The sequence below is a fragment of the Platichthys flesus genome, chromosome 8, assembly GCF_949316205.1.
Source record: "Platichthys flesus chromosome 8, fPlaFle2.1, whole genome shotgun sequence".
NCBI classification, from domain to species: domain Eukaryota; kingdom Metazoa; phylum Chordata; class Actinopteri; order Pleuronectiformes; family Pleuronectidae; genus Platichthys; species Platichthys flesus.
Window position 1 is genome coordinate 12679307 of NC_084952.1, and position 21748 is coordinate 12701054.

Sequence of the window (21748 nt, forward strand, 5' to 3'; positions counted from 1 at the left end):
TTATGATACCTGACATTTGTATAGGGAATCTATTGAAACAAATGCATTCAATGGTGAGTGTATCTTCTCGTGTTTTACAGAGTGGTGATGATGAGGACTATAAGAGAATATACACAAAGAAAATCAAACCAAGGCTGAAGTCTGAGGACCTTGCAGAAGGAGTTGATGTTCGTACAGAGCGGCACAGCAGCACAAGCACTGATGGCAGCACAATTACTACCATCACCCGCCGCATTACTACCTACACAGTGGACATGCCAAGTGGCCCAAGTGAGCAGCTTGAGGTTTCAAGCCCAGAGTTCAAGGGGCCAAGGAACGAATCTGCAGATGGTTCTCCTCGTTTCAAAATCTCACATGGCAGCCCTTCAGGTAAAGAGGGAACAGAGGAGGGAGTTTTTGAGTCAAGCAATGTCTCTTACACTGGACCACATGTTAGCTCCACAGAGACACGGTGGGGCAGTGGGGGTGTTAAGACCACAACAAATACAAGAGAGATAGAAAAAGACAGAAGTGCAGGTCTCAGATTTAAAGGACCAAACTTTGGAATAACAGGTGGTGGCCAGGCAGGTTTTGAGATCTCAAAAGGAGGTGCAGAGCAAGGAGATGGAAGCAACCAGTTGTCAGAAGCAGGCATGAAACTAAGAGACAGCACAAACACTGGGAGTAAGCATGTTACAATAGGAGGGATAGGAGGTGCAGAGGTTATCTCTGCGGACGAGAATGGAGGATCAGCGGTAACAATTGGCCATGTTAAATCGGGATATTCCTCAAGGTCTGCCAAGATTTCAATGGCAGGTGTGGATGTAAGTGGTGTGCCAAAGACTGAGGGAGAAATCAAGGCACCGATAGTAGACTTCAAAGGTCCAGATGTAAATATTGAGGGAAATGAAGGGGATTTCAAAATGCCTCAGATAAAGATACCATCATTTGGTGGTCATGGGGTTGCTATTAAAGCACCTACAGCTGGTGTTGAAAGCATTGATTTAAAAATCAAAGGAACCAAACCTGATATTGACATTAAAGCACCACAAATTGATGTCAAAACCACTGTGGTTGGCATTAAAGGGGACAAAGTTGATATGGAACGGTCAGATGCAAACATTAATATCCCAAAATTGGATATTAACATTGAGGGACATGAAGCTGGACCCAATGGCCTAAAAGATACGAAATTTCAAGGTGATGTGTCTGTACCAAAAATGAAAGGAGGTAAAAAGATTGTAAAAACTCAAGTGGGACCTAAAACAGCTGAAATCGAAACACCATCATTTGGAATTAAAGTTCCAAGGGTTGAAGGGCAAGAAGTTAATGTTCAAGGGCCGAAGAGTGAATTTGAAATGCCTAAAATCAAAATTCCATCCTTTAAAGGGGATGTTAATATTCCCAAAGCTGCAATTGTTGGGAAAGTACCTGATGTTGACATCAAATCTCCACAGATTGACGTGGAAGTCCCTGTAAAAGGTCCAAAGATCCCAAATCTTGACTTCAAACTAAAAGGTCCTAGAGTCGAGGGAAATGTGGATGCTTCTCTTCCAAAGATGGAAGGAGGCATAACAACTTCTGAGGTGAACATTGAAGGACAAGGATTTGATATTGAGGGCAAAAAAGGTGGATTTAAAATGCCTTCATTTAAAATGCCATCACTCAACATAAAGGGTCCAAACATAGAGGGTGCAGACATTGATGTGTCCCTTCCAAAAGCAAAAGTTGATGTTCCAGGTACTGACATTGACATCAAATTACCAGAGGTAGATATTGAAGGACCAAAACTCAAAGGACCCAAATTTAATATGCCGACAATGTCAGATGTGGATTTAAAAATAAAAGGTCCAAAAACCGAGGGAGACATAAGAGCACCTAAAGTTGTTGTTAACCTCCCAGAAGCAAATGTTGACATTAAAGCCCCCAAATTGGATATCAAAGGACCAGAGGTTGACTTACCGAGTTCTAGTGGTAAGATAAAGGGACCTACAATCAAGTTACCAAAAATCTCAGGACCAAAAATCTCCATGCCAGATGTGGATGTTAATTTGAAAGGGCCCACGCTCAAAGGTGCAGTGGATATGTCAGCTCCAAAGATCGAAGGAGACATCAAAACACCCGATGTTGACATCAAAGGTCCACAAATTGATTTTGGAGGACCCATGGGTGGATTTGAAATGCCGAAAATCAAATTGCCAACATTTGGTATTAAATCCCCCGAAATGGATCTCAAAGGTCCCGAACTCAACATGCCAGAAGTTTCCCGACCGAAGATAAACATGCCAAATGTCGACTTTGACCCAAAAGCTGCCAAACATAAAGTTAATGTGGATGTGTCCCTTCCAAGAATTGAGGGAGATATCAAAACACCTGAAATAGAGATCAGAGGGCCTAATCTGGATTTTGATGCTGATACCAACCTGATGGGGCCCAAGTTGAAGGGTGATTTAAAAGGGGATGTTCAAATGCCAAAAGCTGAACTCAGGGGGCCTGATATAACAGTAGATGTTCCAGAGATTGGTACAAAGAAAACCAAATTTAAAATGCCAAAGTTTGGATTTAAGGGACCAAAGGTAAAGGCCCCAGAGATTGATATGAAAATGGTACAAGGGGACATCAGCATCAAAGAAAAAAATGGAAGTTCTGAAGGTCTTGATACTGACCTGGCATTGACTGGTCCAAAAACTAAAGGTCAAAAATTCAAGCTGCCACAATTAGAGGGAACAGATGTAAACCTTCCAAAAGCTAATATTGATGTTAAAATACCTAAGGTTGACATAACAAGTGACATCAAAGCTCCAAAAATTGACATTGAGGCACCAGAGGTTGACATTGAGGGGCACAAAGGAGGATTCAAAATGCCCAAACTTAAATTGCCATCCTTTGGTGTTAAAGGCCCGAACGTTGAAGGGCCTGAAGTGGATGTTAGCCTTCCAACAGGAGACATTGATATTAAAGCACCTGAACTGGAAATGACAGCACCAGATGTTGACATTGAGGGTCATGGTAGTAAGGTCAACCTGCCAAGTATTTCCGGACCAAAAGGTGGATTTGACATGCCTAAAATAAAAATGCCTTCCTTTGGCTTAAAGGGTACAACATTGGAGGGTCCAGATATTGATGTAAACCTTCCAAAAGCTAATATTGATGTTAACGTACCTAAAGGTGACATTAAAGGGCCAGAAATTGACATCGAAGGTCCTGATGCAAAACTCAAAGGGCCCAGATTCAACATGCCAAGTGTGGCAGGACCCAAACTCTCCATGCCTAGTGTGGACTTCAATCTGAGAGGTTCCACTCCTAAAGGTGGTGCTGATGTTGCACTTCCAAAGATTGAAGGAACAGATGTTGACGTTAACCTTCCAAAAATGAATATTGATGTTAACATACCTGAGGTTGACATTAAAGGTGACATCAAAACTCCCCGGGTTGACCTTGAAGGGCCAGAAATTGACATTGAGGGGCACAAGGGAGAATTCAAAATGCCGAAATTTAAAATGCCAGGCTTTGGAGTGAAAGGTCAAAAACTTGAAGGGCCTGATGTTGATGTCAGCTTGCCAGGAACTGATATTGATATTAAAGCCCCTGGATTGGATATTGAAGTACCAAAAGTTGACCTAGAGAGTCCTAGTGCCAAGATCAAGGGAACTAAATTCAAAATGCCAACCATCAGTGGACCAAAGATCAATATGCCAGATGTGGACTTCAATCTGAAAGGGCCTTCATTTAAAGGAGATATGTCACTTCCAAAGTTGGAAGGAGACATAACAGCACCTGGTGTTAATATTGACGCTCCAGAGATTGATCTCAAAGGCCCGAAGGTTGATGTTTCAGGTCCAAAAGGTGGATTTGACATGCCTCATATAAAAATGCCTTCCTTTGGCTTCAAGGGCCCTAAATTGGAAGGTCCAGATGTTTATGTAGACCTTCCAAAATCTAATATTGACGTGACAGTACCTAAGGTTGACATTAAAGGGCCAGAAATTGACATTGAAGGTCCTGATGCCAAATTCAAAACACCTAAAATTAAAATGCCATCACTCTCAGGACCCAAGCTTCCAGAGTGGGACCTTAGTCTGAAAGGGCCCAAAATGAAGGGAGATGTTGATGTGTCTGTTCCAAAGATCGAAGGTGACATCAAAGCTCCAAAAATTGACATTGAAGGGCCAGATGTTGACGTTGAGGGGCCAAAAGGAGGATTCAAAATGCCTAAATTTAAAATGCCTGGCTTTGGAGTGAAAGGTCCAAAACTTGAAGGGCCCGAAGTTGATATTGAAGCCCCTGAAGTGGATATCAAAGGACCGGAGGTTGACTTTGAGACTCCTAGTGGCAAGATCAAGGGAACTAAATTCAAAATGCCAACCATCAGTGGACCAAAGGTCAGTATGCCAGATGTGGACTTAAATCTGAAAGGGCCTTCATTTAAAGGAGATATGTCACTTCCAAAGTTGGAAGGAGACATAACAGCACCTGGTGTTAATATCGACGCTCCAGAGTTTGATCTCAAAGGCCCCAAGGTTGATGTTTCAGGTCCAAAAGGTGGATTTGACATGCCTCATATAAAAATGCCTTCCTTTGGCTTCAAGGGCCCTAAATTGGAAGGTCCAGATGTTGATGTAGACCTTCCAAAATCTAATATTGATGTGACAGTACCTAAGGTTGACATTAAAGGGCCAGAAATTGACATTGAAGGTCCTGATGCCAAATTCAAAACACCTAAAATTAAAATGCCATCGCTCTCAGGACCCAAGCTTCCAGAGTGGGACCTTAGTCTAAAGGGGCCCAAAATGAAGGGAGATGTTGATGCGTCTGTTCCAAAGATTGAAGGTGACATCAAAGCTCCAAAAATTGACATTGAAGGACCAGATGTTGACATTGAGGGGCCAAAAGGAGGATTCAAAATGCCTAAATTTAAAATGCCTGGTTTTGGAGTGAAAGGTCCAAAACTTGAAGGGCCCGAAGTTGACGTCAGCTTGCCAGGAACTGAAGTTGATATTGAAGCCCCCGGATTGGATATCAAAGGACCAGAGGTGGACGTTGAGACTCCTAGTGGCAAGATCAAGGGAACTAAATTCAAAATGCCAACCATCAGCGGACCAAAGATCAGTATGCCAGATGTGGACTTCAATCTGAAAGGGCCTTCATTTAAAGGAGATATGTCACTTCCAAAGTTGGAAGGAGACATAAAAGCACCTGATGTTGATGTCAATGCTCCAGACCTTAACGTTCAAGGTCCAAAAGGTGGATTTGACATGCCTCATATAAAAATGCCTTCCTTTGGCTTCAAGGGCCCTAAATTGGAGGGTCCGGATGTTGATGTAAAGCTTCCAAAAGCTAATATTGATGTAAACCTACCTAAAGTTGACATTAAAGGGCCAGAAATTGACATTGAAGATCCTGATACCAAATTCAAAACACCTAAAATTAAAATGCCATCGCTGTCAGGACCCAAGCTTCCAGAGTGGGATCTTAGTCTGAAAGGGCCCAAAATGAAGGGAGATGTTGATGTGTCTGTTCCAAAGATCGAAGGTGACGTCAAAGCTCCAAAAATTGACATTGAAGGACCAGATGTTGACGTTGAGGGGCCAAAAGGAGGATTCAAAATGCCTAAATTTAAAATGCCTGGCTTTGGAGTGAAAGGTCCAAAACTTGAAGGGCCCGAAGTTGATATTGAAGCCCCCGAAGTGGATATCAAAGGACCGGAGGTTGACTTTGAGACTTCTAGTGGCAAGATCAAGGGAACTAAATTCAAAATGCCAACCATCAGTGGACCAAAGATCAGTATGCCAGATGTGGACTTCAATCTGAAAGGGCCTTCATTTAAAGGAGATATGTCACTTCCAAAGTTGGAAGGAGACATAAAAGCGCCTGGCGTTAATATCGACACTCCAGATATTGATCTCAAAGGCCCCAAGGTTGATTTTTCAGGTCCAAAAGGTGGATTTGACATGCCTCATATAAAAATGCCTTCCTTTGGCTTCATGGGCCCTAAATTGGAAGGTACAGATGTTGATGTAGACCTTCCAAAAGCTAATATTGATGTGACAGTACCTAAGGTTGACATTAAAGGGCCAGAAATTGACGTTGACACTGATGCCAAATTCAAAACACCTAAAATTAAAATGCCATCACTCTCAGGACCCAAGCTTCCAGAGTGGGACCTTAGTCTAAAGGGGCCCAAAATGAAGGGAGATGTTGATGTGACTGTTCCAAAGATGGAAGGTGACATCAATGCTCCAAAAATTGACATTGAAGGTCCAGATGTTGACATTGAGGGGCCAAAAGGAGGATTCAAAATGCCTAAATTTAAAATGCCTGGCTTTGGAGTGAAAGGTCAAAAACTTGAAGGGCCCGAAGTTGATGTCAGCTTGCCTGGAACTGAAGTTGATATTGAAGCCCCCGGATTGGATATCAAAGGACCAGAGGTGGACGTTGAGACTCCTAGTGGCAAGATCAAGGGAACTAAATTCAAAATGCCAACCATCAGCGGACCAAAGATCAGTATGCCAGATGTGGACTTCAATCTGAAAGGGCCTTCATTTAAAGGAGATACGTCACTTCCAAAGTTGGAAGGAGACATAAAAGCACCTGATGTTGATGTCAATGCTCCAGACCTTAACATTCAAGGTCCAAAAGGTGGATTTGACATGCCTCATATAAAAATGCCTTCCTTTGGCTTCAAGGGCCCTAAATTGGAGGGTCCGGACGTTGATGTAAACCTTCCAAAAGCTAATATTGATGTAAACCTACCTAAAGTTGACGTTAAAGGGCCAGAAATTGACATTGAAGGTCCTGATACCAAATTCAAAACACCTAAAATTAAAATGCCATCACTGTCAGGACCCAAGCTTCCAGAGTGGGACCTTAGTCTGAAAGGGCCCAAAATGAAGGGAGATGTTGATGTGTCTGTTCCAAAGATCGAAGGTGACATCAAAGCTCCAAAAATTGACGTTGAAGGACCAGATGTTGACGTTGAGGGGCCAAAAGGAGGATTCAAAATGCCTAAATTTAAAATGCCTGGCTTTGGAGTGAAAGGTCCAAAACTTGAAGGGCCCGAAGTTGATATTGAAGCCCCCGAAGTGGATATCAAAGGACCGGAGGTTGACTTTGAGACTCCTAGTGGCAAGATCAAGGGAACTAAATTCAAAATGCCAACCATCAGCGGACCAAAGATCAGTATGCCAGATGTGGACTTCAATCTGAAAGGGCCTTCATTTAAAGGAGATATGTCACTTCCAAAGTTGGAAGGAGACATAACAGCACCTGGTGTTAATATCGACACTCCAGAGATTGATCTCAAAGGCCCCAAGGTTGATTTTTCAGGTCCAAAAGGTGGATTTGACATGCCTCATATAAAAATGCCTTCCTTTGGCTTCAAGGGCCCTAAATTGGAAGGTACAGATGTTGATGTAGACCTTCCAAAAGCTAATATTGATGTGACAGTACCTAAGGTTGACATTAAAGGGCCAGAAATTGACGTTGAAGGTCCTGATGCCAAATTCAAAACACCTAAAATTAAAATGCCATCGCTCTCAGGACCCAAGCTTCCAGAGTGGGACCTTAGTCTAAAGGGGCCCAAAATGAAGGGAGATGTTGATGTGACTGTTCCAAAGATGGAAGGTGACATCAAAGCTCCAAAAATTGACATTGAACGACCAGATGTTGACGTTGAGGGGCCAAAAGGAGGATTCAAAATGCCTAAATTTAAAATGCCTGGCTTTGGAGTGAAAGGTCCAAAACTTGAAGGGCCTGAAGTTGATGTCAGTTTGCCAGGAACTGAAGTTGATATTGAAGCCCCCGGATTGGATATCAAAGGACCAGAGGTGGACGTTGAGACTCCTAGCGGCAAGATCAAGGGAACTAAATTCAAAATGCCAACCATCAGCGGACCAAAGATCAGTATGCCGGATGTGGACTTCAATCTGAAAGGGCCTTCATTTAAAGGAGATATGTCACTTCCAAAGTTGGAAGGAGATATAAAAGCGCCTGATGTTGATGTCAATGCTCCAGACCTTAACATTCAAGGTCCAAAAGGTGGATTTGACATGCCTCATATAAAAATGCCTTCCTTTGGCTTCAAGGGCCCTAAATTGGAGGGTCCAGATGTTGATGTAAAGCTTCCAAAAGCTAATATTGATGTTGACCTACCTAAAGTTGACGTTAAAGGGCCAGAAATTGACATTGAAGGTCCCGATACCAAATTCAAAACACCTAAAATTAAAATGCCATCACTCTCAGGTCCCAAGCTTCCAGAGTGGGACCTTAGTCTGAAGGGGCCCAAAATGAAGGGAGATGTTGATGTGTCTGTTCCAAAGATTGAAGGTGACATCAAAGCTCCAAAAATTGACATTGAAGGACCAGATGTTGACGTTGAGGGGCCAAAAGGAGGATTCAAAATGCCTAAATTTAAAATGCCTGGCTTTGGAGTGAAAGGTCCAAAACTTGAAGGACCTGAAGTTGATATCAGTTTGCCAGGAACTGAAGTTGATATTGAAGCCCCCGGTTTGGATATCAAAGGACCGGAGGTTGACTTTGAGACTCCTAGTGGCAAGATCAAGGGAACTAAATTCAAAATGCCAACCATCAGCGGACCAAAGATCAGTATGCCAGATGTGGACTTCAATCTGAAAGGGCCTTCATTTAAAGGAGATATGTCACTTCCAAAGTTGGAAGGAGACATAAAAGGACCTGCTGTTGATATCAATAATCCAGACCTTAACATTCAAGGTCCAAAAGGTGGATTTGACATGCCTCATATAAAAATGCCTTCCTTTGGCTTCAAGGGCCCTAAATTGGAGAGTCCAGATGTTGATGTAAAACTTCCAAAAGCTAATATTGATGTTAACCTACCTAAAGTTGACATTAAAGGGCCAGAAATTGACATTGAAGGTCCTGATGCCAAATTCAAAACACCTAAAATTAAAATGCCATCACTGTCAGGACCCAAGCTTCCAGAGTGGGACGTTAGTCTGAAGGGGCCCAAAATGAAGGGAGACTTTGATGTGTCTATTCCAAAGATAGAAGGTGATATCAAAACTCCCAAGGTTGACATTGAAGGGCCAGAAGTTGATATTGAGGGGCCAAAAGGAGGATTCAAAATGCCGAAATTTAAAATGCCACACTTTGGAGGGAAAGGTCCAAAACCTGAAGGACCTGATGTTGATGTCAGCTTGCCTGGCACCGATATTGATATTAAAAGTCCCGGATTGGATATCAAAGGACCAGAGGTTGACCTGGAGATTCCCAGTGGCAAAATCAAGGGAACTAAATTCAAAATGCCAACAATCAGCGGACCAAAGATCAGTATGCCAGACGTGGACTTCAATCTGAAAGGGCCTTCATTGAAAGGAGATATGTCACTTCCAAAGCTGGAAGGAGACATTAAAGCACCTGATGTTGATATCAATGCTCCAGACTTTAATATTCAAGGTCCAAAAGGTGGATTTGACATGCCTCATATAAAAATGCCTTCCTTTGGCTTCAAGGGACCTAAATTGGAGGGTCCAGATGTTGATGTAAATCTTCCAAAAGCTAATATTGATGTTAACCTACCAAAGGTAGATGTTAAAGGGCCAGAAATTGACATGGAAGGTCCTGATGCAAAATTAAAAACACCCAACCTAAAAATGCCATCACTCTCAGGACCCAAGCTTCCAGAGTGGGACCTCAGTCTCAAGGGGCCGAAAATGAAGGGAGATGTTGATGTGTCTGTTCCAAAGATAAAAGGTGATATCAAAACTCCCAAGGTTGACATTGAAGGGCCAGAGGTTGACATTGACGGGCACAGAGGAGGATTCAAAATGCCGAAATTTAAAATGCCACACTTCGGAGGGAAAGGTCCAAAACTTGAAGGGCCTGATATTGATGTCAGCATGCCAGGAACTGATATTGATATTAAAGCTCCTGGATTGGATATCAAAGGACCAGAAGTTGACCTGGAGAGTCCCAGTGGCAAAATCAAGGGAAGTAAATTCAAAATGCCAACAATCAGCGGACCAAAGATCAGTATGCCAGACGTGGACTTCAATCTGAAAGGGCCTTCAATGAAAGGAGATATGTCACTTCCAAAGCTGGAAGGAGACATTAAAGCACCTGATGTTGATATCAATGCTCCAGACTTTAATATTCAAGGTCCAAAAGGTGGATTTGACATGCCTCATATAAAAATGCCTTCCTTTGGCTTCAAGGGACCTAAATTGGAGGGTCCAGACGTTGATGTAAATCTTCCAAAAGCTAATATTGATGTTAACCTACCAAAGGTAGATGTTAAAGGGCCAGAAATTGACATGGAAGGTCCTGATGCAAAATTAAAAACACCCGACCTAAAAATGCCATCACTCTCAGGACCCAAGCTTCCAGAGTGGGACCTCAGTCTCAAGGGGCCGAAAATGAAGGGAGATGTTGATGTGTCTGTTCCAAAGATAAAAGGTGATATCAAAACTCCCAAGGTTGACATTGAAGGGCCAGAGGTTGACATTGACGGGCACAGAGGAGGATTCAAAATGCCGAAATTTAAAATGCCACACTTCGGAGGGAAAGGTCCAAAACTTGAAGGGCCTGATATTGATGTCAGCATGCCAGGAACTGATATTGATATTAAAGCTCCTGGATTGGATATCAAAGGACCAGAAGTTGACCTGGAGAGTCCCAGTGGCAAAATCAAGGGAAGTAAATTCAAAATGCCAACCATCACCGGACCAAAGATCAGTATGCCAGATGTGGACTTCAATCTGAAAGGGCCTTCTCTTAAAGGAGATATGTCACTTCCAAAGTTGGAAGGAGACATAAAAGCGCCTGATGTTGATGTCAATGCTCCAGACTTTAATATTCAAGGTCCAAAAGGTGGATTTGACATGCCTCATATAAAAATGCCTTCCTTTGGCTTCAAGGGCCCTAAATTGGAGGGTCCAGATATTGATGTAAACCTTCCAAAAGCTGATATTGATGTTAACATACCTAAAGTTGACATTAAGGGGCCAGAAATTGACATTGAAGGTCCTGATGCAAAATTCAAAACACCCAACATAAAAATACCATCAATTTCAGGACCCAAGCTTCCAGAGTGGGACCTCAGTCTGAAGGGGCCCAAAATGAAGGGAGACTTTGATGCGTCTATTCCAAAGATAAAAGGTGATATCAAAACTCCCAAGGTTGACATTGAAGGGCCAGAAGTTGACATTGAGGGGCACAGAGGAGGATTCAAAATGCCGAAATTTAAAATGCCAAACTTTGGAGGGAAAGGTCCAAAACTTGAAGGGCCTGATGTTGATGTCAGCTTGCCAGGCACTGATATTGATATTAAAGCTCCCGGATTGGATATCAAAGGACCAGAGGTTGATTTGGAGAGTCCAAGTGGCAAAATCAAGGGAACTAAATTCAAAATGCCAACCATCACTGGACCAAAGATCAGTATGCCAGATGTGGACTTCAATATGAAAGGACCTTCATTTAAAGGAGATACGTCACTTCCAAAGTTGGAAGGAGACATAAAAGGACCTGCTGTTGATATCAATGCTCCAGACCTTAACATTCAAGGTCCAAAAGGTGGATTTGACATGCCTCATATAAAAATGCCTTCCTTTGGCTTCAAGGGACCTAAATTGGAGGGTCCAGATGTTGATGTAAATCTTCCAAAAGCTAATATTGATGTTAACCTACCAAAGGTAGATGTTAAAGGGCCAGAAATTGACATGGAAGGTCCTGATGTAAAATTAAAAACACCCAACCTAAAAATGCCATCACTCTCAGGACCCAAGCTTCCAGAGTGGGACCTCAGTCTCAAGGGGCCCAAAATGAAGGGAGATGTTGATGTGTCTGTTCCAAAGATAAAAGGTGATATCAAAACTCCCAAGGTTGACATTGAAGGGCCAGAAGTTGACATTGAGGGGCACAGAGGAGGATTCAAAATGCCGAAATTTAAAATGCCACACTTTGGTGGAAAAGGTCCAAAACTTGAAGGGCCTGAAGTTGATGTCAGCTTGCCAGGAAGTGATATTGATATTAAAGCTCCTGGATTAGATATCAAAGGACCAGACGTTGACCTGGAGAGTCCTAGTGGTAAAATCAAGGGAACTAAATTCAAAATGCCAACGATCACCGGACCAAAGATCAGTATGCCAGATGTGGACTTCAATCTGAAAGGGCCTTCATTAAAAGGTGATATGTCACTTCCAAAGTTGAAAGGAGAACTAAAAGCACCTGACGTTGATATCAATGCTCCAGACTTCAATATGGAAGGTCCAAAAGTTGATGTTAAAGGTCCAAAAGCTGGATTTGACATGCCTCATATAAAAATGCCTTCCTTTGGCTTCAAGGGCCCTAAATTGGAGGGTCCAGATGTTGATGTTAACCTTCCAAAAGCTAATATTGATGTCAACCTACCTAAGGTTGACATGGAAGGTCCAGACATTGACATTGAAGGTCCTGATGCAAAATTCAAAACACCTAAAATTAAAATGCCATCACTGTCAGGACCCAAGCTTCCAGAGTGGGACGTTAGTCTGAAGGGGCCCAAAATGAAGGGAGACTTTGATGTGTCTATTCCAAAGATAGAAGGCGATATCAAAACTCCAAAGGTTGACATTGAAGGGCCTGAAGTTGACATTGAGGGACACAGAGGAGGATTCAAAATGCCGAAATTTAAAATGCCAAACTTTGGAGGGAAAGGTCCAAAACTTGAAGGTCCGGATGTGGATGTCAGCTTGCCAGGAACTGATATTGATATTAAAGCTCCCGGTTTGGATATCACAGGAACAGAGGTTGACCTGGAGAGTCCCAGTGGTAAAATCAAGGGAAGTAAATTTAAAATGCCAACCATCACCGGACCAAAGATCAGTATGCCAGACGTGGACTTCAATCTTAAAGGGCCTTCAATTAAAGGAGATACGTCACTTCCAAAGTTGGAAGGAGACATAAAAGGACCTGCTGTTGATATCAATGCTCCAGACCTTAACATTCAAGGTCCAAAAGGTGGATTTGATATGCCTCATATAAAAATGCCTTCCTTTGGCTTCAAGGGCCCTAAATTGGAGGGTCCAGATGTTGATGTTAACCTTCCAAAAGCTAATATTGATGTTAACCTACCTAAGGTTGACATGGAAAGTCCAGACATTGACGTTGAAGGTCCTGATGCAAAATTCAAAACACCTAAATTTAAAATGCCATCAATGTCAGGACCCAAGCTTCCAGAGTGGGACGTTAGTCTGAAGGGGCCAAAAATGAAGGGAGACTTTGATGTGTCTATTCCCAAGATAAAAGGTGATATCAAAACTCCGAAGGTTGACATTGAAGGGCCAGAGGTTGACATTGACGGGCACAGAGGAGGATTCAAAATGCCGAAATTTAAAATGCCACACTTCGGAGGGAAAGGTCCAAAACTTGAAGGGCCTGACATTGATGTCAGCGTGCCAGGAACTGATATTGATATAAAATCTCCTGGATTGGATATCAAAGGACCAGAGGTTGACCTGGAGAGTCCCAGTGGCAAAATCAAGGGAAGTAAATTCAAAATGCCAACCATCACTGGACCAAAGATCAATATGCCAGACGTGGACTTCAATCTGAAAGGGCCTTCATTTAAAGGAGATATGTCACTTCCAAAGTTGGAAGGAGACATAAAAGCACCTGCTGTTGATATCAATGCTCCAGACCTTAACATTCAAGGTCCAAAAGGTGGATTTGACATGCCTCATATAAAAATGCCTTCCTTTGGCTTCAAGGGCCCTAAATTGGAGGGTCCAGATGTTGATGTTAACCTTTCAAAAGCTAATATTGATGTTAACATACCTAAGGTTGACATGGAAGGTCCAGACATTGACATTGAAGGTCCTGATGCAAAATTCAAAACACCTAAATTTAAAATGCCATCAATGTCAGGACCCAAGCTTCCAGAGTGGGACGTTAGTCTGAAGGGGCCCAAAATGAAGGGAGACTTTGATGTGTCTATTCCAAAGATAGAAGGTGATATCAAAACACCCAAGGTTGACATTGAAGGGCCTGAAGTTGACATTGAGGGACACAGAGGAGGATTCAAAATGCCGACATTCAAAATGCCAAACTTTGGAGGGAAAGGTCCAAAACTTGAAGGGCCTGATGTGGATGTCAGCTTGCCAGGAACTGATATTGATATTAAAGCTCCAGGTTTGGATATCGCTGGAACAGAGGTTGACTTGGAGAGTCGAAGCGGCAAAATCAAGGGAACTAAATTTAAAATGCCAACCATCACCGGACCAAAGATCAGTATGCCAGACGTGGACTTTAATCTTAAAGGGCCTTCAATTAAAGGAGATATGTCACTTCCAAAGTTGGAAGGAGACATAAAAGGACCCGCTGTTGATATCAATGCTCCAGACCTTAACATTCAAGGTCCAAAAGGTGGATTTGATATGCCTCATATAAAAATGCCTTCCTTTGGCTTCAAGGGCCCTAAATTGGAGGGTCCAGATGTTGATGTTAACCTTCCAAAAGCTAATATTGATGTCAACCTACCTAAAGTTGACGTTAAAGGGCCAGAAATTGACATTGAAGGTCCTGATACCAAATTCAAAACACCTAAAATTAAAATGCCATCAATGTCAGGACCCAAGCTTCCAGAGTGGGACGTTAGTCTGAAGGGGCCCAAAATGAAGGGAGACTTTGATGTGTCTATTCCAAAGATAAAAGGTGATATCAAAACTCCGAAGGTTGACGTTGAAGGGCCAGAGGTTGACATTGACGGGCACAGAGGAGGATTCAAAATGCCGAAATTTAAAATGCCACACTTCGGAGGGAAAGGTCCAAAACTTGAAGGGCCTGATATTGATGTCAGCGTGCCAGGAACTGATATTGATATCAAAGCTCCTGGATTCGATATCAAAGGACCAGAGGTTGACCTGGAGAGTCCCAGTGGCAAAATCAAGGGAAGTAAATTCAAAATGCCAACCATCACCGGACCAAAGATCAGTATGCCAGACGTGGACTTCAATCTGAAAGGGCCTTCAATTAAAGGAGATACGTCACTTCCAAAGTTGGAAGGAGACATAAAAGGACCTGCTGTTGATATCAATGCTCCAGACCTTAACATTCAAGGTCCAAAAGGTGGATTTGACATGCCTCATATAAAAATGCCTTCCTTTGGCTTCAAGGGCCCTAAATTGGAGGGTCCAGATGTTGATGTTAACCTTCCAAAAGCTAATATTGATATCAACCTACCTAAGGTTGACATGGAAGGTCCAGACATTGACATTGAAGGTCCTGATGCAAAATTCAAAACACCTAAATTTAAAATGCCATCAATGTCAGGACCCAAGCTTCCAGAGTGGGACGTTAGTCTGAAGGGGCCCAAAATGAAGGGAGACTTTGATGTGTCTATTCCAAAGATAGAAGGTGATATCAAAACTCCAAAGGTTGACATTGAAGGGCCAGAAGTTGACATTGAGGGACACAGAGGAGGATTCAAAATGCCGACATTTAAAATGCCAAACTTTGGAGGGAAAGGTCCAAAACTTGAAGGGCCTGATGTTGACGTCAGTTTGCCAGAAACTGATATTGATATTAAAGCTCCCGGATTGGATATCAAAGGACCAGAGGTTGACATGGAGAGTCCTAGTGGCAAAATCAAGGGAAGTAAATTCAAAATGCCAACCATCAGCGGACCAAAGATTAGTATGCCAGATGTGGACTTCAATCTGAAAGGGCCTTCATTTAAAGGAGATATGTCACTTCCAAAGTTGGAAGGAGACATAAAAGCACCTGATGTTGATGTCAATGCTCCAGACCTTAACATTCAAGGTCCAAAAGGTGGATTCGACATGCCTCATATAAAAATGCCTTCCTTTGGCTTCAAGGGCCCTAAATTGGAGGGTCCAGATGTTGATGTAAACCTTCCAAAAGCTGATATTGATGTTAACGTACCTAAGGTTGACATTAAAGGGCCAGAAATTGACATTGAAGGTCCTGATGCAAAATTCAAAACACCTAAAATTAAAATGCCATCACTGACAGGACCCAAGCTTCCAGAGTGGGACCTCAGTCTAAAGGGGCCCAACATGAAGGGAGGTGTTGATGTGTCTATTCCAAAGATAGAAGGTGATATCAAAACTCCCAAGGTTGACATTGAAGGGCCAGAAGTTGATATTGAGGGACACAGAGGAGGATTCAAAATGCCGAAATTTAAAATGCCAACCTTTGGTGGGAAGAGTCCAAAACTTGAAGGACCTGATGTTGACGTCAGTTTGCCAGAAACTGATATTGATATTAAAGCTCCCGGATTGGATATCAAAGGACCAGAGGTTGACATGGAGAGTCCTAGTGGCAAAATCAAGGGAAGTAAATTCAAAATGCCAACCATCAGCGGACCAAAGATTAGTATGCCAGATGTGGACTTCAATCTGAAAGGGCCTTCATTTAAAGGAGATATGTCACTTCCAAAGTTGGAAGGAGACATAAAAGCACCTGATGTTGATGTCAATGCTCCAGACCTTAACATTCAAGGTCCAAAAGGTGGATTCGACATGCCTCATATAAAAATGCCTTCCTTTGGCTTCAAGGGCCCTAAATTGGAGGGTCCAGATGTTGATGTAAACCTTCCAAAAGCTGATATTGATGTTAACGTACCTAAGGTTGACATTAAAGGGCCAGAAATTGACATTGAAGGTCCTGATGCAAAATTCAAAACACCTAAAATTAAAATGCCATCACTGACAGGACCCAAGCTTCCAGAGTGGGACCTCAGTCTAAAGGGGCCCAACATGAAGGGAGGTGTTGATGTGTCTATTCCAAAGATAGAAGGTGATATCAAAACTCCCAAGGTTGACATTGAAGGGCCAGAAGTTGATATTGAGGGACACAGAGGAGGATTCAAAATGCCGAAATTTAAAATGCCAACCTTTGGTGGGAAGAGTCCAAAACTTGAAGGACCTGATGTTGATGTCAGTTTGCCAGGCACTGATATTGATATTAAAGCTCCCGGATTGGATATCAAAGGACCGGAGGTTGACTTTGAGAGTCCTAGTGGCAAAATCAAGGGAACTAAATTTAAAATGCCAACCATCAGCGGACCAAACATCAATATGCCAGATGTGGACTTCAATCTGAAAGGGCCTTCATTTAAAGGAGATATGTCACTTCCAAAGTTGGAAGGAGACATAAAAGCACCTGATGTTGATATCAATGCTCCAGACCTTAACATTCAAGGTCCAAAAGGTGGATTTGACATGCCTCATATAAAGATGCCTTCCTTTGGCTTCAAGGGCCCTAAGTTGGAAGGTCCAGATGTTGATTTAAACCTTCCAAAAGCTAATATTGATGTTAACGTACCTAAGGTTGACATTGAAGGGCCAGAAATTGACATTGAAGGTCCTGATGCAAAATTCAAAACACCTAAAATTAAAATGCCATCACTGTCAGGACCCAATCTTCCAGAGTGGGACCTCAGTCTCAAGGGGCCGAAAATGAAGGGAGGTGTTGATGTGTCTATTCCAAAGATAGAAGGTGATATCAAAACTCCCAAGGTTGATATTGAAGGGCCAGAAGTTGACATTGAGGGACACAGAGGAGGATTCAAAATGCCGAAATTTAAAATACCAACCTTTGGTGGGAAGAGTCCCAAATTTGAAGGACCTGATGTTGATGTTGGTTTGTCAGGAACTGATATTGATATTAAAGCCCCTGGATTGGATATCAAAGGACAAGAGGTTGACCTAGAGATTCCTAGTGGCAAGTTAAAGGGACCAAGAATCCAAATGCCAACCATATCAGGACCAAAGATCAGTATGCCAGATGTTGACTTCAATCTAAAAGGGCCATCATTTAAAGGTGATATGTCACTTCCAAAGGTGGAAAGAGACATAAAAGGACCTGATGTTGATATCAATGCTCCAGACCTTAACATTCAAGGTCCAAAAGGTGGATTTGACATGCCTCATATAAAAATGCCTTCCTTTGGCTTCAAGGGCCCTAAATTGGAGGGTCCAGATGTTGATGTAAACCTTCCAAAAGCTAATATTGATGTTAACGTACCTAAGGTTGACATTAAAGGGCCAGAAATTGACATTGAAGGTCCTGATGCCAAATTCAAAGGAACCAAGATCAAATTACCATCACTGTCAGGACCCAAGCTTCCAGAGTGGGACCTTAGTATGAAGGGCTCCAACATGAAGGGAGGTGTTGAAATGTCTGGTCCAACGATTGAGGGTGACATAAAAGCTCCCAAGGTTGATATTGAAGGACCAGATTTTGACTTCGAGGGTCAGAAAGGAGGATTTAAAATGCCCAAGTTTACAATGCCATCATTTGGTGGAAAAGGTCCTAAACTTGAAGGCCCAGAAATTGATGTCAGCCTTCCAACAGCGAACATTGATATTAAAGCACCTGAAGTGGATATCACTGGACTAGATGCTGACATTGAGAGTTCTAGTGGTAAGTTTAAAGGGCCCAGATTCAACGTGCCAAATATTTCAGGACCTAAGCTCTCCATGCCCAGTGCGGATTTCAATCTGAAAGGTTCCACTCCTAAAGGGGGTGTTGATGTCTCAGTTCCAAAGCTGGAAGGACCTGAACTCAAATCACCAACCATGACAATAGAAGGTGGAAAGACAGGTGTTACTTTTCCCAAGTTCAAGGGTCCTAAGTTTGGAATGAAATCGCCAGAAGTTGAAGGTCCTGATTTGATGGTTAAAAAACCCATGTTCAGTGTGGGAGCTAAAGGTTCCAAAACAGATGTACATCTCCCAGACACTGAAGCAAGTCTGGATGCCCCTGATATTGACATCAGTGTAAAGGGGAAAAGGGGTAAATTTAAGCTTCCTAAAGTGAAAGCAAAGGCAAAGAAATCAGATTTTGACATAGCAACACCAGCCATAGATGTTGATGTAGACACACCAAATATTCATGCCAAAGGAACAAAAGTAAAGAAGCCTATGTTTGGTAGGCTTCATTTTCCTGATGTGGAATTTGATATGAAATCACCAAAATTAAAAGGCGCTGGGTCTTTATCTGAGGGACTGAAATCACATGACATAGATTTGCCATCTGTAAGCCTGAATGCTGCCTCTGATGGATCTTCCATGGCGTGTTCAGATGTTAGGTTGGAAGGGTCAGATTTGAAATTTAAGACTTCTGATGCAAATTATTCGGTGGGCAGTGCAAGTGGTGGCATTCAATACCCAGAGGGTACAGTCACATTCCCCAAAATCAAGGCACCAACATTTGGTATTGCCCTCCCTCAGCTAAAAGGCGAAGAAGGTGGAGGAAATGTAAAATCTGAATTTTCAGTAACTGGAGGAATAAATCTACAGCCTCCGTCGGTTAGTGCCCAGAATGTTGAGGTTGCGAGTCCAGAACTAAAGCAAAGTGAAGGTAAAGTAAGGGTAAAGATGCCAAAACTATTTGGCAAATCAAAAGCAAAGGGCAGTAGTGTAGGTGATGTTCGGGGACCTGAGGGAGAATTCAGTGCCAGTGGAAAAGGAAGTAAAGACCTAAGTGTGCACACTGGGGAATTAAAACTAGAAGGTGATCCTGGACTTGGTGTGTCAACTAAAGGCAAGTCAGCCTCACTAGATCTTTTCAAGAAGTCAAGGCATAGGTCATCGTCTCTGAGTGATGAGGGAGGGCTTGCAGTCAGTTCTCCTTCAGTTCACCTAGATGCTGAGGGTGGCGACATTTCATTAGACATGGGAGGAAGCAAGGTTAAAGGAAAGAAAAGCAAGTTGAAGTTTGGCACCTTTGGAGGGTTTGGTTCAAAGTCTAAGGGCTCATATGAAGTGACACTTGGTGAGGGCAGTGAAGCAGGAGCAGAGGGAAGTGCAGGTCTGTCCCTACCCTCTAAAAAGTCAAGATTGTCCTCATCTTCCAGCAGTGACAGTGTTTCAAGAGGCGGTTTTAGGTTCCCAAGACTTGAACTATCGGTCTCACCCAAAAAATGATTGGTTATAAAGCCAATTCAATTCTCATGTACAGTCAAAAATATTCTTCTTGAACGTTAAATTCTTTAAACAGCACTTTGTTTAAATCTCTGGAGACACACAGTCATCTTAATGTCATTAACAATAAGAAATTATTTTCGCTTTTTTTTCAATAATTAGTCAGGAGTGCATGAGATTGTTTAAAATCCCTTCAAACTGTAAATAAGATTAATTTGTATTGTAATAATAAATATCGTTTTTTGTACATAGTCCAGATTTATTGAAAATATGCCATATCACCAAATATCCATCAATAGTTTATTACAGGGTTTGTCATTTTGTCCTACTACATTCTATTAAATGAATGTTTTAATGAACGGGTGTGGTACGTTTGTATCCAGGGGTCTAATGCACAGAACAGATCTTTACAATAATTATTTTGAAGGAAAATCCTGTTTATACACAAAACACAAATACAAACATTTACCAGTTTTTCTTAATGAAATAATTTTATTTTCAAGCTTTGATATAATATAACCGTTGTAGAAGTATATTTATGTAACAGAGAGCTGGCCAGGGGCGGACTTGGAGCATCAGACCTCGGATTTTGGAGGCTAACCAATGTAAGAGATAGAAATTAATCTGTGGAAATAGATATTTTCTCAATAACTCAGTCTATTATTTTGTTGGTTGAATTCATTATGAGGTTTATTCACAGAGTGGTAATTACAAATCATACATTTTTTAAGTCAGAATTTTCTCTGAAATTGTCTCACACGCAGTCTTTATTTTTTTTATCATTCATTTTATTTATTATTTTTAATGCTTGATTAAGTTTAATTCATTGTGTACATTTTAATTAATTCATTAATTAATTTGCTATCTCACTAATTCATTCATATATTCACAGACTGAACTAATGTGGCATCCTATTTAAAGGAAGGTCGCTTTAAAAAAAGAAATCACTATAACTTCTAACCTAATGCTTTGAAACAGTGCACACTGAGTGAGTGCAGTCCGCCACTGGCTGGCCATAACACATTTACATTCTAAAGGGTGATGATGTTGTATACACCATATTTGCAAAGACAATCACTGTTTAGAAAAACTATCAACTCTCTCTAAAATGCTGCAAGTACTTCTCTGTTCATTTTTAAGCAAATCAATTCACCTTCAAATTTTGTGATTTATCAAAAATATGCATTTGTGTCACTTGTATTAAACAGTTTGTGCTTCCTTATTTTCATTCTTACCTTTTTTACGATCCTCTGTATTTTATTTCTTTTGTCACTCTCTGTACACACTGTTATGAATATGTAAAACCATGTCACAAATATAGACATTTGTATTTCATTTGTATCCACAAATATGCATTGACAGAGAGTTGCATAGTTTGGATCAGATATGATGAAAATGGAAGACAATATTTTGGGTCTATTCTTTTGTTTGCATTCTGCCAAAGAAACTAAATAAAAAATTTACAGAATTAATATTGTTTCTTCAGTTTGTATTTACTATTTCTATGTGATTTGATATGTGATCAATACTTAGGATTTACTTAGTTCCACTTAACCGTAAAGTTAGCTTTGAATTATTAATTAATTATGACTGATAAACATTAACAATCGTACAACAACTCATCGGACTCGAGTTAATATTAGTATTTTTAAGATTTGTCACTGGTGATATGCTTCTCACGACAGGGTACAATGATATATCAAATTCAACAAACAGTGGACTGTATCACTCCACATATAGAACAATTTATATATTCAAAGTGCATTTATCCAACAGGCCAAACAGTAAGGTCACCATTTAAAAAAGAAAAAAAAAGATCAAAAAAATGATGTAATGGAAAAGGTATATTTCAAGATGTTGGGCAGGCC

At 41.5% G+C, this 21748-nt stretch overlaps 1 protein-coding gene across 2 annotated transcripts in view; it reads left to right on the top strand.

Moving 5' to 3' along the window:
- ahnak (AHNAK nucleoprotein) overlaps positions 1-21352 on the top strand; it is a 32217-nt gene extending 10865 nt beyond the window's left edge. For both annotated transcript variants that reach the window (XM_062393772.1, XM_062393771.1), the window contains exon 6: positions 81-21352. In XM_062393772.1, the coding sequence (XP_062249756.1) occupies positions 81-19883 (19803 nt within the window). In that variant the 3' untranslated portion in view covers positions 19884-21352. The remainder of the gene's footprint in view (positions 1-80) is intronic.
- Positions 21353-21748: the final 396 nt, after the last annotated feature.